Below are 15,032 nucleotides of genomic sequence, written 5' to 3'. Positions count from 1 at the left end.
CTTCCCTGACCCTGCTTTACCCTGTGCATCTGCATTCACTGAACAGATTCTTTTGCTCCTGTTATTCCTCTGCTCAGACCCTCCAGTGGCTTCCCCCGCTCTCTCCATCCTAGCAGGGGCCTTTGGCCCGGTTCGGCTTCTCAGAGCTCTTCTCCTAGTGCTGGACCCCTTCCCAGCTCCCTGCACTCCAGCTCGCTCAGTCTGCCCCCCGCCATTTCTCAGAGCTCTTCTCCTAGTGCTGGACCCCTTCCCAGCTCCCTGCACTCCATCCTAGTGCTGGACCCCTTCCCAGCTCCCTGCACTCCATCCTACTGCTGGACGCCTTCCCACCTCCCTCCACTCCAGCCCCGCAGGCTCCTCTGTGTTCCTCAAACACAACAGGCATGTGCGCTCAGCTCCCAGGCTTCACACATGCTGTTCTCTTGCCTGAATGCCTTTCCTTCCCTGGACAGCCACACGCTTGCCCCTCACCTCCTTTATGTCTTTATTCCAGTTCCCCTCCTCAGCGAGGGCTCTCTTGGCCGCCCTGTCTAAAATGGCACATTCACCCACACTTCCTGTTTGCCTTCCCTGCTTTTTTTCTCCTTAGCATTTATAATTACTCAACATTTTATAATTTTCACAGGTATCTTTTTTATTATTCATTCATGACTGTATCCTCACTACCCAGAGCAATGCCAGCCACTTAGCTCAATAAATATTTGTTAAATGACAGATTGAATGGATGTGTGAACCAACTATGAAATGGAAATGGCAGGGCTCCGAGAAACAGCTCCATGAAAAGGTTTCACTCCCTCTCTATTTCTGGACAAATGTGATGTGCGTTTCGATGTGACTCTCCAGGTTTTTTTCGTTCTTTCTTTCTTTTCTTTTCTTTTTTTTTAAGATGGAGTTTCACTCTTGTTGCCCAGGCTGGAGTGCAATGGCGTGATCTCGGCTCACGGCAACCTCTGCCTCCCGGGTTCAAGCGATTCTCCTGCTTCAGCCTCCTGAGTAGCTGGGATTACAGGTGCCTGTCACTACGCCTGACTAATTTTGCATTTTTAGTAGAGACGGGGTTTCACCATGTTGGTCAGGCTGGTCTTGAACTCCCGACCTCAGGTGATCTGCCGGCCTCGGCCTCCCAAAGTGCTGGGATTACAGGCATGAGACACCACGCCCGGCACCCTTCAGGTTTTCAGCCCTTTGCCGAAGGTACAACTCTGTAATGGTCTAAACAAATCTGCTCTCGAATTCGCTTTTTGTCATACCCAGCATAGCATCATGTTCAGGAAAGAATCCGAAAGGAGCTCTTTTTGAGGAGGCTGGGGGAGAGAGAGAGGCTAAAGATTTGGCTAGGTGGGCAGTACAGTCCCAGCCTGCTGTGCGTCAGTCGAGAGCGGGTACACAGAATAATTCCTTCTTCCAGAGGTGGGGCACAGTCCTGGGAATGCCTCACACATATTAGATTTGAGAAAGAGAGGAGGCTGATAAAGCAGGAGACTGCCCTCCCTCGGAACCCCCATCCCCTCTTTGTGTTTCAGATCAGTACCCGCCCTCCATCAATGGTGGTCATGTGGTTGAAGCCTACAAGGGGCAGACCACGCTGATTCAGTACACCAGCAATGCTGAGGATGCCACCTTCACGCTCAGAGACAACTGGACTGACTTTAAGCTCTTTGGTAAGAATGTTTGGCTGGGGAGAGTGGGGAGGTGGGTAGGAATGAGGTCAGAGTCAAACTTTGGGAAATTTTGCATCGCTATACCCAGCAAAACTTGCCGTCAGTCTTTCATTTGAATATCCAGGACCGGCATTTCTGAGGAACGATACGTATAACTCAAATAGGTGCCCCCCAGTAAGTAGTAGTGACAGGCTTATGGTGATTTGGTCAGATAGGTAGAGTGAATCTGGGCACATAGAACTGATTCAAGGCTGGGCGCGATGGCTCAGGCCTGTCATCCCAGCACTTTGGGGGGCCGACGCGGGTGGATCATCTGAGGTCAGGAGTTTAAGACCAGCCTGGCCAACACGGTGAAACCCCATCTCTACTAAAAAAACAAAAAAATAGCCAGGCATGGTGGCGGGTGCCTGTAATCCCAGCTCTTCGGGAGACTGAGGCAGAAGAATCGCTTGAACCTAGGAGGCAGATGTTGCAGTGAACTGAGATCGCGTCACTGCACTCCAGCCTGGGCAATAGAGCGAGACTCCATCTCAAAAAAAAAAAAAAAAAAAAACTGACTCAAAGATCATTTAATCTCAATCTGATCATACGCAGTCATCTTTAATCATTATGCATTCACCAAAGTATTAGAATAATCAAGTGCAACATTTAAAATGACCAATTTACAACATTTTTATATCTATTAAAGGAAGGATCTAATGTAGGACAAGACTTAAAGAAATATAAAAAATACTTTCATTTGGTACCTTTCTTGCTCTTTTTATGTCTGGTAACCGTGTTTACCTAGCTGTGTCTCTCCTTGTCTGATTTCCTGGGCTAGGACCCAGTAACGTACCATCGTTTCCTCTCCATAAAGGTGTTAGAGACCCTGAGCCCTGCATCCACGATCAGGGCCAAAGGGTCCCAGCACAAGGGATGCCGCTGCCTGTTGCCAGCACTAATTCTGTGGGTGACTGTTCTTGGCTAAACCAAAGCCCCAGGGGGCATATCTGCATTTCTTTGCCTCTCTGCCTGACGTTCTTTCTCTCCGTGTGCCAGAAGGGACTGCTTTGCCCACATCCCTTTTGCCTCACATGCGTCCTCCCAAGTGTGAGACAATTGTGCCCCACGTGCGTCCTTCCAGGTGCAAGACAACGGCGTTGGGAGATTTTATTCTCCACGGGCTCCATCCCTGGAGGACGATGGTCTGGAAATTGCGTTCGTCTGTTCTCTGTCACTTCCTTTCAATCTGCTGTTCTAGGCTTTCCTATTTTCTTGAAAAGTGTAAGTTGGATCAGAAGATGTGTAGCAGTGTTTCACTACAGTGTGGTGTCTGAAGGGGGTGTCTGGGAAAGGTCCAGGAAGTGGGGGGTGGGTGAGAAATCAGGGCAAAGGATGGGGCTGCTGTGAGAATGAAGCTGGTTTGGCTGGCAGCATAGCCTGGGGAGGTGCCTGGAGGATCCTGGCCTTGATCCTCCATCCCCCAGGATGTGCCATCCTGGTGCAAGCCCAGCGAGGGCTGCCCTTTGGGGTTTCTTCAGTGGGAAACTGCTTTTCCCTCTGTGGTGTCCCCCGTTACAATCAGTATGTTGGACTGGTGCCACCTCCTTCCAGCTGGGAGCATGACCAGGATCACCCGATACCAGCCTTGCTCAAAGGAAATCACCAATGAGATTTGTCTGGGGAGTGGGGAGGTGGCCTGAGATGGGTGGGAGAAGCCCCGCATCAGCAATCAGGGTGTTGGATGAGGATGCATCAGACCACAGAGCTGAGGAGTCTCCCGGCTCTCAACGTTCTCATCTTCCCCGGGGCAGAGAATGGGACGTTGCTATGGACACCCAAGTCGTTGGAGCCATTCACTCTGGAGATTCTAGCAAGAAGTGCCAAGATTGGCTTGGCATCTGCACTCCAGCCCAGGACTGTGGTCTGCCATTGCAATGCAGAGAGCCAGTGTTTGTACAACCAGACCAGCAGGGTGGGCAACTCCTCCCTGGAGGTGAGTGTTGGGAGGCAGGTGAGGAGTTTCTGTGCCGAGGGGAGAGGAAACGGGAGTGGAACGGATGCTGTGATTCTGCCTCTGCTGGGTGTGTTGGTGTTGGGAGGTGGGTGGAGCAGATTCCAGTCTCAGGCCATAAACTCACATGGGAAGAAAGAGAACTTTCTGGCCGGGTGCAGTGGCTCACGCCTTTAATCCCAGCACTTTTGGAGGCTGAGGCAGGCGGATCACAAGGTCAGGAGATCGAGACCAGCCTGACCAACATGGTGGAACCCCATCTCTACTAAAAATACAAAAATCAGCCAGGTGTGGTGGCGGGCGCCTGTTGTCCCAGCTACTTGGGAGGCTGAGGCAGGAGAATCGCTTGAACGCGGGAGGCGGAGGTTACAGTGAGCCAAGATTGCGCCACTGCACTCCAGCCTGGGCAACAGAGTGAGACTCCATCTCAAAAAGAAAGAATGAAAAGAAAGGAAAGAAAGAAGGAAGGAAAGAAAGGAAAGGAGAGACAGACAGAAAGAAAAGAAAGAAAGAAAAAAGAGAAAGAAAGAAAGAAAGAAAAGAAAGAAAGAGAAAGGAAGGAAGGAAGGAAAAGAAAGAGAAAGAAAGAAAGAAACTTTATTGGAGAAGAAGAAAGAAGGAAGGAAGGAAAGAAAGGGGAAGGAAAGGAAAGAAAGAGAAAGAAAAAGGAAGAGAGAAAGAAAAGAAAAGAAAGAAAGAGAAAGAAACTTGATTGCTTATAGTTCAACCGGACTTTTCTCTCCCACCTCCCCTCTGCCAGGTTGGCAGGAAGCCTCCACCTCAGTCTTTCTCACAGTGCCCAATGGTTTCCAGTTCCACAGCTCTGTGGCAAAGCTCAGCAGAGGGCCCTGCGGTGTGGGGTGGAAGGTGGTCATGGGGTCCCTGGGCATGAGTCCACACAGGTTTCCATCCCAGCTCTGCCCCACTTCCCCTTCAGACCCAGGGAGAGGCTCTGCTGCTTCTGTGCCTTGCTCAGACATAGGACACCTTTTACGAGGCCACTTATGGTCCTGTCTGCCTAGAAGCACCCCACAGCCATTTCTCCCTAGGATGTCATCATCACGGTGCTGGGAAGAGAGCTGCTGGTCGCTCTATCTTGACACCTCCAAGCCCCTTTGCTTTCTCTTTTACTCTCTCCCTCTGGCTAAAAGAAACATCTTTTCCAGTTTGGAGAAATTACTTCTCCATGTTTCTAGCCAAGATATTTGGCCTAATTCCACAACTCTTGTCCTATGTGCTTTTTAATTTTTATTTTTGGTTGTAAAGGAAGAGCCAGAAAGTGTTTATCTGGCAACACAAAACCACCTCCTTCACCCTTTACACACACACACACACACGCACACACACATGCACACATGCACACACACACAGACACATACACATACACATCCTTCTGAAGCATGAGCAGAGAATGGGGACTTGAAAGGGATAGAGGTAGTGATGGTTGGTGAGGTGGGGGGTAGAAAAGGATAAAATACACAATGGGAAAAAGACAGATTAAAAAATCTACTATTCTGGAACTGCCCCGAGTTGCTTCAGTAAGGGAGTTAGAAAGGGGAGTGCAGGGAGCATGGGGAGATATTGGAGCCACAGCCTTTGCTGGGCTGTTGTTCTGGTTGCTGTGTTTTCTCAGTACTTAGCAGGGAGGTTCCGTCTTCTTGGTTTGGGAGTCAGCAAGGGAGGTCAAAATGTCAGCTTATATGAAATCCAGTTTGCAGGCCACATAGGAGCCTGAGGCAGGTGGATTGCTTGAGCTCAGGACTTCGAGACCAGCCTGGGCAATATGTGAAGACGCTGTCTCTAATAAAAATCAAAAAATTAGCTGGGCATGGTGGCATATGCCTGTAATCCCAGCTATTTGGGAGGCTGAGGCACAAGAATTGCTTTAACTCAGGAGGGGGACATTGCAGTGAGCCGAGATCAAGACATTACACTGCAGCCTGGAAAACAGAACGAGACTGTCTCATAAAAAAAAGAAAAAGAAAAATACAAAAATTAGTGGGCATGGTAGTACATGCCTATAGTCCCAGCTCCTCAGGAGGCTGAGGTGGGAGGATGGCTTGAACCTGGGAGGTGGAGTTTGCAGTGAGCCGAGATCAAGACACTGCACTCCAGCCTGGGTGACAGAGTGCGACCCTGTCTCAAAATAAATAAATAAATAAGGAATCCAGTTTTCAAGCAATAGTACATACACACATACATGATACATACATTGATACATACATACATGATACACATACATGGATATATACATACATTGATACATACATGGATACATACATACATGGATACATGCATACATACATGATACATACATACATTGATACATGCATACGATACATACATGCATGGATACATACACACATGGATACATACATACATGATACATACGTTGATACATACGTGGATACATACGTGCATGGATATATACACACGTGATACATATATACACACATGGATACATACATAGATACATGGATACATTCATTCATTCATTAATGCTTCAATCATTCACGCATCCCCCGTCTTACTCTAGAAAGGATTTCAGGCAAAGAGCTAGAGTGTGAGAGGGAAGAGGCTGAGATCCTGGTGCAGGGCCAGGCAAGGAGTCGGAGTAAATAATGAACCAGGGAGGCCAAATGGGCAGGACTACCGTGTGGCTTTAGGGCCTTGCAGCCCCAGGGCCTGGTCAAGAAGATACTCACCAGGTGCTGGTGGAGCTGAGACATGACTCAGGCAGGGTCCACGGGTTCCCAGGCCAAAGGGGTCAGTCAGAGACAGCCAGAAGCCCTTACCAGTTTGGTCTCATGGCCGCCCGTGATCAGCAACCTTCCTCCAGATGGCCGGCTGCAAGTGTGACGGGGGCACCTTCGGCCGCTACTGCGAGCGCTCCAAGGACGCCTGTGAGGAGCCGTGCTTCCCGAGTGTCCGCTGCATTCCTGGGAAGGGCTGCGAGGCCTGCCCTCCACACCTGACTGGGGATGGACGGCACTGTGCTGGTGAGCCGGGAACAGGGCCTGGAGGAGGGACTTCTGGGAGCAGCTCACAGCTCAAGGGTGTGGACAGCCAAAGGCAAACCATTTCTCTCCCTTCTCCGGCAAGCCTTTAGAATGCGCAATCTAGGTAGGTAATCTAGGCAGGTACGGGAAATCTAGGCAGGTATGGGAAATCTAGGCAGGTACGGGAAATCTAGGCAGGTACAGGAAATCTAGGCAGGTACGGGAAATCTAGGCAGGTATGGGAAATCTAGGCAGGTACGGGAAATCTAGGCAGGTACGGGAAATCTAGGCAGGTATGGGAAATCTAGGCAGGTACGGGAAATCTAGGCAGGTATGGGAAATCTAGGCAGGTACGGGAAATCTAGGCAGGTACAGGAAATCTAGGCAGGTACGGGAAATCTAGGCAGGTATGGGAAATCTAGGCAGGTACGGGAAATCTAGGCAGGTACAGGAAATCTAGGCAGGTACGGGAAATCTAGGCAGGTACGGGAAATCTAGGTAGGCCTGGAAAGGGGGTGGATGGTGTGGTGCTGAAGGAGAAGAGGTTGTACAGGCATAGGGGAGGGGACGGGGCTAAGCATCCCTGAGGCATTGATGGGGGAAACCCTGGGCAAAAGACTGAAGATGGTCTGCCCAGGGGAGGAGACTTCAGCAGCGGCCAGGGAACCGGGCAAGCTGGCTCCTCGGGCTCCCTGGGGGTCTTCAGAGACACGAGGCCCAGGATCTCTGCATCTCACAAGTCAGGACGTTTGGAGGGGCTGGCGTGGGGATCCGGCAGCAAAGGTGCCTGATTTTCCCTTTGAGTCCTCCCAGCCACCTGTTCCTCCCGCTCTGAGCCATCAGAGTCTGATGAGGGAGATCACAGCAAGGCCTTTACCAAGCCCCCTTAGGCACCCAAATAAAATCTAGAGGTCACTGTGCCTTCAGAGCCGAGGCCAGAGTGGGTAGAACCACAGATTTTATAAACGCAGAAGAGGAGACGGAAGTGAGAGGCGAGGGCGTGAGGAAAGCCGGCTGGGGGCCCCTCCTCTGCCAGCCTTCAGGGTCCTTTCTGAAGCAGAAGGCCTGAGAAACACTCCAGTCCCTCTCTAGAAGTGGAAGAATACCTGCCTGGTCGAGGAAAGGGGTTGCCTTGCAGAGAAACGCCTGGAAAAGGGGGGAAGGATGGTTTGGGGTTCTGAGTGGCCCACAGCAGAACACTGGGGGAAAGAAAGCAGGCCTGTCCCAGAGCGGGTTTCCACGGGCTGGACTCTCCCTCCGCTGCCCCAGTGCGCTGCTGCTGACCTCCCTGCTCACTCTGCAGCTCTGGGGAGCTCTCTCCTGTGTCTGAACCAGTCCTGCCCTGTGAATTACTGCTACAATCAAGGCCGCTGCTACATCTCCCAGACTCTGGGCTGCCAGCCCACGTGCACCTGCCCCCCGGCCTTCACCGATAGCCTCTGCTTCCTGGCTGGGAACAACTTCAGTCCAACTGTCCACCTAGGTACCGCCCTCTCACCCCGACGCTCCACCCAGGCCCTGCCCTCTCACCTCCACACTCTACCCAGGCCCCGCCCTCTCACCCCCACGCTCCACCCAGGCCCCACCCTCTCACCCCCACGCTCCACCCAGACCCCACCCTCTCACCCCCACGCTCCACCCAGGCCCCGCCCTCTCACCCCCACGCTCCACCCAGGCCCCACCCTCTCACCCCCATGCTCCACCCAGACCCCACCCTCTCACCCCCACGCTCCACCCAGGCCCCGCCCTCTCACCCGCACGCTCCCCCCAGGCCCCACCCTCTCACCTCCACGCTCCACCCAGGCTCCGCCCTCTCACCTCCACGCTCCACCCAGGCCCCGCCCTCTCACCCCCACGCTCCACCCAGGCTCCACCCTCTCACCTCCACGCTCTACCCAGGCCCCGCCCTCTCACCTCCACACTCTACCCAGGCCCCGCCCTCTCACCCCCACGCTCCACCCAGGCCCCACCCTCTCACCCGCACGCTCCACCCAGGCCCCACCCTCTCAACCGCCATGCTCCACCCAGGCCCCGCCTTCTAACCCTGGCACTCCACCCAGGCCCCGCCCTCTCACCCCCACGCTCCACCCAGGCCCCACCCTCTCAACCGCCACGCTCCACCCAGGCCCCGCCTTCTAACCCTGGCACTCCACCCAGGCCCCGCCCTCTCACCCCCACACTCCACCCAGGCCCTGCCCTCTCACCCCGGCACTCCACCCAGGCCCCACCCTCTCACCCCCACGCTCCACCCAGGCCCCGCCCTCTCACCCCCACGCTCCACCCAGGCCCCGCCCTCTCACCCTCACACCCCATCCAGGCTCCGCCTTCTTACCCCCGCACCCCACCCAGGCTCCGCCCTCTTACCCCTGCGCCCCACCCGGGCCCCGCCCTCTCACCTCCACACTCCTCCCACCTTTGGGGAATGGGATATGATAATGGGATGGGGAAGCTCTGGGGTCACAGGACAGCTCCGGATTTCTCTGGGATGGTGTAAGGTGCGGGCTGTAGGAGCTGGCGAGGGCAGCTGTCACAGCAAGGACCACGGGGCTGTGTGGCCTGTGGAGGAAGGACGGAGGCAGAGACTTCACAGCTGGCTCAGTGAGATGAGCGGCCGGAGGCCGGGGGCATAGTGGAGTGAGCGCTAGGGTGAGGGCCACTTCTCCGGTGTCTTCAGTGACCTGTCACTGTGGAATGGAGCCGTTGCCCTGGGCTGGCCCGACGGACTTCTTGGGTAAGTCTGGGTAAACCGTGGGGTGATGATACATTTGCTTCTCCCATCTCCAGAACCTCCCTTAAGAGTCATCCAGCTCTTGCTCAGTGAAGAGGAAAATGCCTCCATGGCAGAGGTCAACGCCTCGGTCAGTGCTGCAGGCCGCGCTCCGGGTGGGAGGGGACGCTTGGCGGGTTCAGGCGAGGGCGGAACCATCCCTGTGCGGCCTTCATCTTGTCATCCATCTGGATTCAATTGCCAGAGAAGGCCGGAGCCTGTTGCCCCATGGGAGGTGCAGGGCATTAGGAAGTGAGGAAGGCCGGGGACAGAAACCTCAGCTCACCACAAGCAGAGGCCAGGGTGCCAAGTCACCCCAGCCGAGACCTCTAAGCATCTCGGGTATGACCTGGAAGAAACCAAAGGACGTTTCACCTCCAGGGAGTCTTCCCTGACTTCCCAGAGGGAACTGGGTGCTCCCTGCTCTTGGCTTCCATGCCATACCCCAATCACAGGCAAAGTTGCACAACTGCCGAGTGTTTGAGGCTCTAGCATCCTGCACACCCAGAATCAAAACCTCTGCGCTGCCCCTCACTAGAGCAGGTATGTTAATTACACACATTATGTAACAGGTCATCTGTAAACACAGGGACAAGCATAGCACCTGAGTCAACAGGCTGTCTCACCGTTTAAATGATGTGCGTCAAGCATTTAGTACGGTGCCCGACACGCAAGTATTCAAACATTGTAATTGCTATTATTACTACTGCACACATAGCACTCCACACTCCCCACTCCCCACTTCCCACTCCACACTCCCCACTTCCCATTCCCACTCCCTACTTTCCACTCCCCACTCCACACTCCATACTCCACATTCCCCACTCCCTACTTTCCACTCCCGACTCCACACTCCCCACTCCCTACTTCCCACTCCCCACTCCACACTCCCCACTCCCTACTTCCCACTCCCCACTCCACACTCCCCACTCCCTACTTCCCACTCCACACTCCCCACTCCCTACTTCCCACTCCCTACTTCCCACTCCCCACTCCCCACTCCCCACTTCACAATCCCCATACTCCCCACTCCCTACTTCCCACTCCCCACTCCATACTCCCCACTCCACGCTCCCCACTCCCCACTCCCTGCTCCCCACTCCACACTCCCCACTCCCTGCTCCCCACTCCACACTCCCTACTTCCCACTCCCCACTCCCCACTCCACGTGGTAAAATCTGTTGACATTTGTCACCTGCACCAGACTATGCACTCTTTGAGTTTAGACTCCACCTAAGTCACCTTGACACCCACAGCCCCTGACCACCTCCTAGGTCTACTTAACCCATGTTCAGTATACTGTGGAGGGGTCATGAGTCATGCATCAGAGGCGAGGCTGAGGAGGGGGACAGAATGGAAAACCCTTCACTCACAACAAACGTTATTAAGCAAGGACCCGCGACAGTCACTGGGCTAGGTTAGAGTGCGAGGATGCAGAGACGGTGAGGAATGTGCTGGGGTCCTGGGGCTCCCGTTCCAGGAGGAAACAGGGATGAATACACCCATCAAGGTGGGAGGGGATCTCCCCTCTGGATGGGGCCTCACCCCCACCCGCCCATCCCCCATCCTGTCCTAGGTGGCATACATACTGGGGACCCTGGACATGCGGGCCTTTCTCCGCAACAGCCAAGTGAACCGAATGTAAGTGGGACTGTGTCCCCCTGAGCCCCCAGGTCCTCTTCCTCATCCCCCGCTCCCTGGCCTCCCTCACCGTCACCCTCCCACACAGCGATTCCCCAGCACCTGCCTCGGGAAGCCCCATTCAACACTGGATGGTCATCTCGGAGTTCCAGTACCGCCCTTGGGGCCCCGTCATCGACTTCCTGAACAACCAGCTGCTGGCTGCGGTAGTGGAGGCGTTCTTCTACCAGGTTCCACGGAGGAGGGAGGAGTCCAGGAACCACGTGGTCTTCCAGCCCATCTCCAGGGAAGACGTGTGGGATGTGACAGCCCGTGAGTCCATCCATTCCAGGGACAATGTGGGGGTCACTGCAGGGGGCGGGTAAACGGAGGTGCTTCCGCCCACACAAACAAGTTAGTTGAGTTTTTCTGTTTGCTTGGTTTTGAGAGAAAACGTGAACATTTTATCCAGCTTCCTTTTAGATTCAAGAGCAGGAGCAGCCAGCACTGCTAAGGCAGTCCCATGTATGCAGCTTCACAGAGCAAGTACTCAGCCAGGGCCTTGCTGACTGTGGCCGCTAATAAAACAGCAGCAATTTATTTTCATAACATTGCTAATAGTTTTCTTAAGATGCCATTGCACTTAAACATACACAAGGACACCCCCATCATGTCTGTCCTCCAGCTGCAGGCTATTAAGCTGGAGACTGGAGACTGGCCAGGGACAGAGGCAACTCTTCCCTGAAATGATGTGACCCTGTGCAACCACCTTCCCCAGGCCAGGCCAGGCCTCAACACCCCCCAGCACCTTCTCCAGGCCAGGCCAGGCCTCAACACCCCCCAGCACCTTCCCCAGGCCAGGCCTCAACACCCCTCAGCACCTTCCCCAGGCGAGGCCTCAACACCCCCAAGCACCTTCCCCAGGCCAGGCCAGGCCTCAACACCCCCCAGCACCTTCCCCAGGCCAGGCCTCAACACCCCTAAGCACCTTCCCCAGGCCAGGCCAGGCCTCAACACCCCCCAGCACCTTCCCCAGGCCAGGCCTCAACGCTCCTCAGCACCTTCCCCAGGCGAGGCCTCAACACCCCCAAGCACCTTCCCCAAGCCAGGCCAGGCCTCAACACCCCCCAGCACCTTCTCCAGGCCAGGCCTCAACACCCCCAAGCACCTTCCCCAAGCCAGGCCAGGCCTCAACACCCCCAAGCACCTTCCCCAGGCCAGGCCAGGCCTCAGCACCCCTGAGCACCTTCGCCAGGCCAGGCCAGGCCTCAGCACCCCCGAGCACCTTCCCCAGGCCAGGCCTCAGCACCCCCATCTGAAAATGAGATGAGATTTCTGAGCCCCCTTTCAGTGCTGACAGCCCCTGGTTCTCCTGGAACAGGTATAAGTTGGCAAGCTTGTCAGAGTAACAAACGAATAACACATCCTATTTTCTGTATAGGGCAGAGAATAGGGCAGTGGCCACCCCAAACACAACAGAAAGTGCTGTTTTACTTGGGTCTGGGACCAAGCAAGAGCTTCTCCTAGAATGCAGGCTAAGCCTGCTCTCTCCTGGAGCAGTGGGTGAAATCCCTCAGAACTACTGTATGTTGGGGAGTTGGGGTAGGAGGCCCAGGGAGGAAAACCCTGACTATGCAATTAAGGAAAACCTATAATTTTTATTATACAAGTATCCTATGTTTATTGCAGAAACTTTAGGAAACACAAACTTAACAAAAAGAAAAGAGGGAAAAAACCCTGTAATCCCAATCCCCAGAGAGACAACAATATTTTGTACATATCCTTCTGAACTTTCATTTATGCCTAAGAACTTCACACATCGATTTTTTATTGAAGGATCAAATCATTCCTAATGTTTGATAACCTCCTCGTTAAACATTTGTGAACAGATTGTCTCATATATTGTATCCATATTCCCATTTGACATATTATAATGGTAGGTTTGAATATAGTGTCATATTTTAAAATACATTAGAATAATCATTTCCATTTTTTGAGTGCTTACTGTGTGTCAGGCAGTGTACTGAGTACTGTGGACATATTACCTCATTTAAATCTCACAGCAGCATAAGTGCTATTATGATCATTTCCTTTTAAAGATAAGGAAACTGACACTGAAAGAGTTAAGGAATGTTCCCTGAATTACACATCTAGTTACTAGTAGAGTTTCAGTTTCAACCCAGGTCTGGCCACCTTCAAAGCATACGCTCTTTAGGAAAGCATTTTCCATAGAAAACTTTTTCCATAGGAAACTTTTTCCATAGGAACTGTCATCCCTTGGTAAGGATGTGCAGTTTATTTAACCCGACCCCACTTCTGAAACGTTGTTACTATTATCCACCACGCTGATCTGAATATGCAGGGGCATATGTATCTGTGCATCTCTCTAATTACTTCTCAGGAGAAACACCTGAAAAAGAATTCGTGGTTGAAAAGGTATTGATTTAGTGTTCATCAGTTGCTTTCTGTGTTAATCTATGTCCTTCCCGACAGTGAACGTGAGCACGCTGAAGGCTTACTTCAAATGCAATGGCTACAAGGGCTATGACCTGGTCTATAGCCCCCAGAGCGGCTTCACCTGCGTGTCCCCGTGCAGTAGAGGCTACTGTGACCATGGAGGCCAGTGCCAGCACCTGCCCAGTGGGCCCCGCTGCAGGTGCATAGGGCTGCGGCCAGGAGGTGGATGACAGTGCTGGGGAACCCAAGCTGGGCAAGACACCGCAAGGGGTCCAGAAATTAGGATGGCTCCCTTCGTAACGAGAAAGATCGGAGACCTGGGAAGAGGGGACAGTGGGAAGGGAGAGTTGTGAGTGCCTGCTCTGTGTGGAGAATATATTACAAACTCTGAAACCCAAAGGAGCCACAGGGGGTATTGAAACCATTTCGAAGATGAGAAAACTGCAGCTTAAAGATGACCAGGAACTTGCCCGGGGAGCCAGTAGGTTAAGCAGCAGGGTATGGTTTCCAAAGCCAAACATTTTTTATTTTTTGAGATGGAGTGTCATTCCGTCGCCCAGGCTGGAGTGCAGTGGCGTGATCTCGACTCACTGCAACCTCCACCTCCCGGGTTCACGCCATTCTCCTGCCTCAGCCTCCCGAGTAGCTGTGACTACAGGGGCGCACCACCACACCCAGCTGATTTTTGTATTTTTAGTAGAAACAAGGTTTCGCCATGTTGGCCAGGCTGGTCTCAAACTCCTGACCTCAGGTGATCCGCCCACCTCAGCCTCCCAAAGTGCTGAGATTACAGGCGTGAGGCCCAAAGTCAAACCCTCCCACCTGATCTGGCTGCTGCTTCCCTGCTGTCTCCTTGTGGGGAAGGAACCTGCAGTCCTGTGTCTAGGGCCAGCCCTGCCCCTCAGTCACGGGAGGCGCCTTTGCCCCTGCCCTCACCAGCAGTCCCGGGGTTCCGCTGGTGAACAGCGCAGGAAGCCGCGGCGCACGCAGGCCTGGTCTCCGCGCCCTCCGCCAGCTGCAGTTCCAGATCCGCCGAAGAAGGGGGTGGGCGGAGCGGGGGCGGGGCCCAGCTCTCCGGGCGGGGCGGGGCCGGGGCGGGGCTGTGACTGCGCATGCCCACTTGTGGCCAGTCGGCATCCCTGCTGCCCAGGCACAGCTGACTGCACGCGCAGCTGAATTCACTCCACGTTTTTGTTTTTGTTTTTGAGACGGGGTCTCTCTGTCCCCCAGGCTGGAGTGCAGTGTTGCAATCTCGGCTCACTGCAAGCTCCGCCTCCCGGGTTCAAGCGATTCTGCCTCAGCCTCCCGAGTAGCTGGGACTACAGGTGCGCGCCACCACGCCTGGCTAATTTTTGTATTTTTAGTAGGATGGGGTTTTACCGTGTTGGCCAGTCTGGTCTTGAACTCCTGATCTCAAGTGATCCGCCCGCCTCAGCCTTTCAGAGTGCTGGGATTCCAGGCGTGAGCCACCAGGCCCGGCCCAGGCCCATGTTTTAAAGCCCACAGCTGCCTCTTGGCCCAGTGGCCTCACTTCA

General features: G+C 53.8%; 1 protein-coding gene across 1 annotated transcript in view; it reads left to right on the top strand.

Annotated features, from left to right (window-relative positions):
* The window catches only part of MUC4 (mucin 4, cell surface associated), a 61,668-nt gene that overhangs the window by 45,878 nt on the left and 758 nt on the right, over positions 1-15,032 (top strand). Inside the window, exons 17-24 of the mRNA XM_050776129.1 lie at positions 1,524-1,661; positions 3,455-3,636; positions 6,494-6,653; positions 7,957-8,136; positions 9,438-9,511; positions 10,997-11,061; positions 11,150-11,373; positions 13,534-13,696. Coding sequence (XP_050632086.1) covers positions 1,524-1,661; positions 3,455-3,636; positions 6,494-6,653; positions 7,957-8,136; positions 9,438-9,511; positions 10,997-11,061; positions 11,150-11,373; positions 13,534-13,696 — 1,186 coding nt within the window. The remainder of the gene's footprint in view (positions 1-1,523; positions 1,662-3,454; positions 3,637-6,493; positions 6,654-7,956; positions 8,137-9,437; positions 9,512-10,996; positions 11,062-11,149; positions 11,374-13,533; positions 13,697-15,032) is intronic.

This window comes from Macaca thibetana, chromosome 2 (assembly GCF_024542745.1).
Source record: "Macaca thibetana thibetana isolate TM-01 chromosome 2, ASM2454274v1, whole genome shotgun sequence".
Taxonomy (NCBI): Eukaryota; Metazoa; Chordata; class Mammalia; order Primates; family Cercopithecidae; genus Macaca; species Macaca thibetana.
This window is presented reverse-complemented; position numbering and strand designations above follow the sequence as displayed.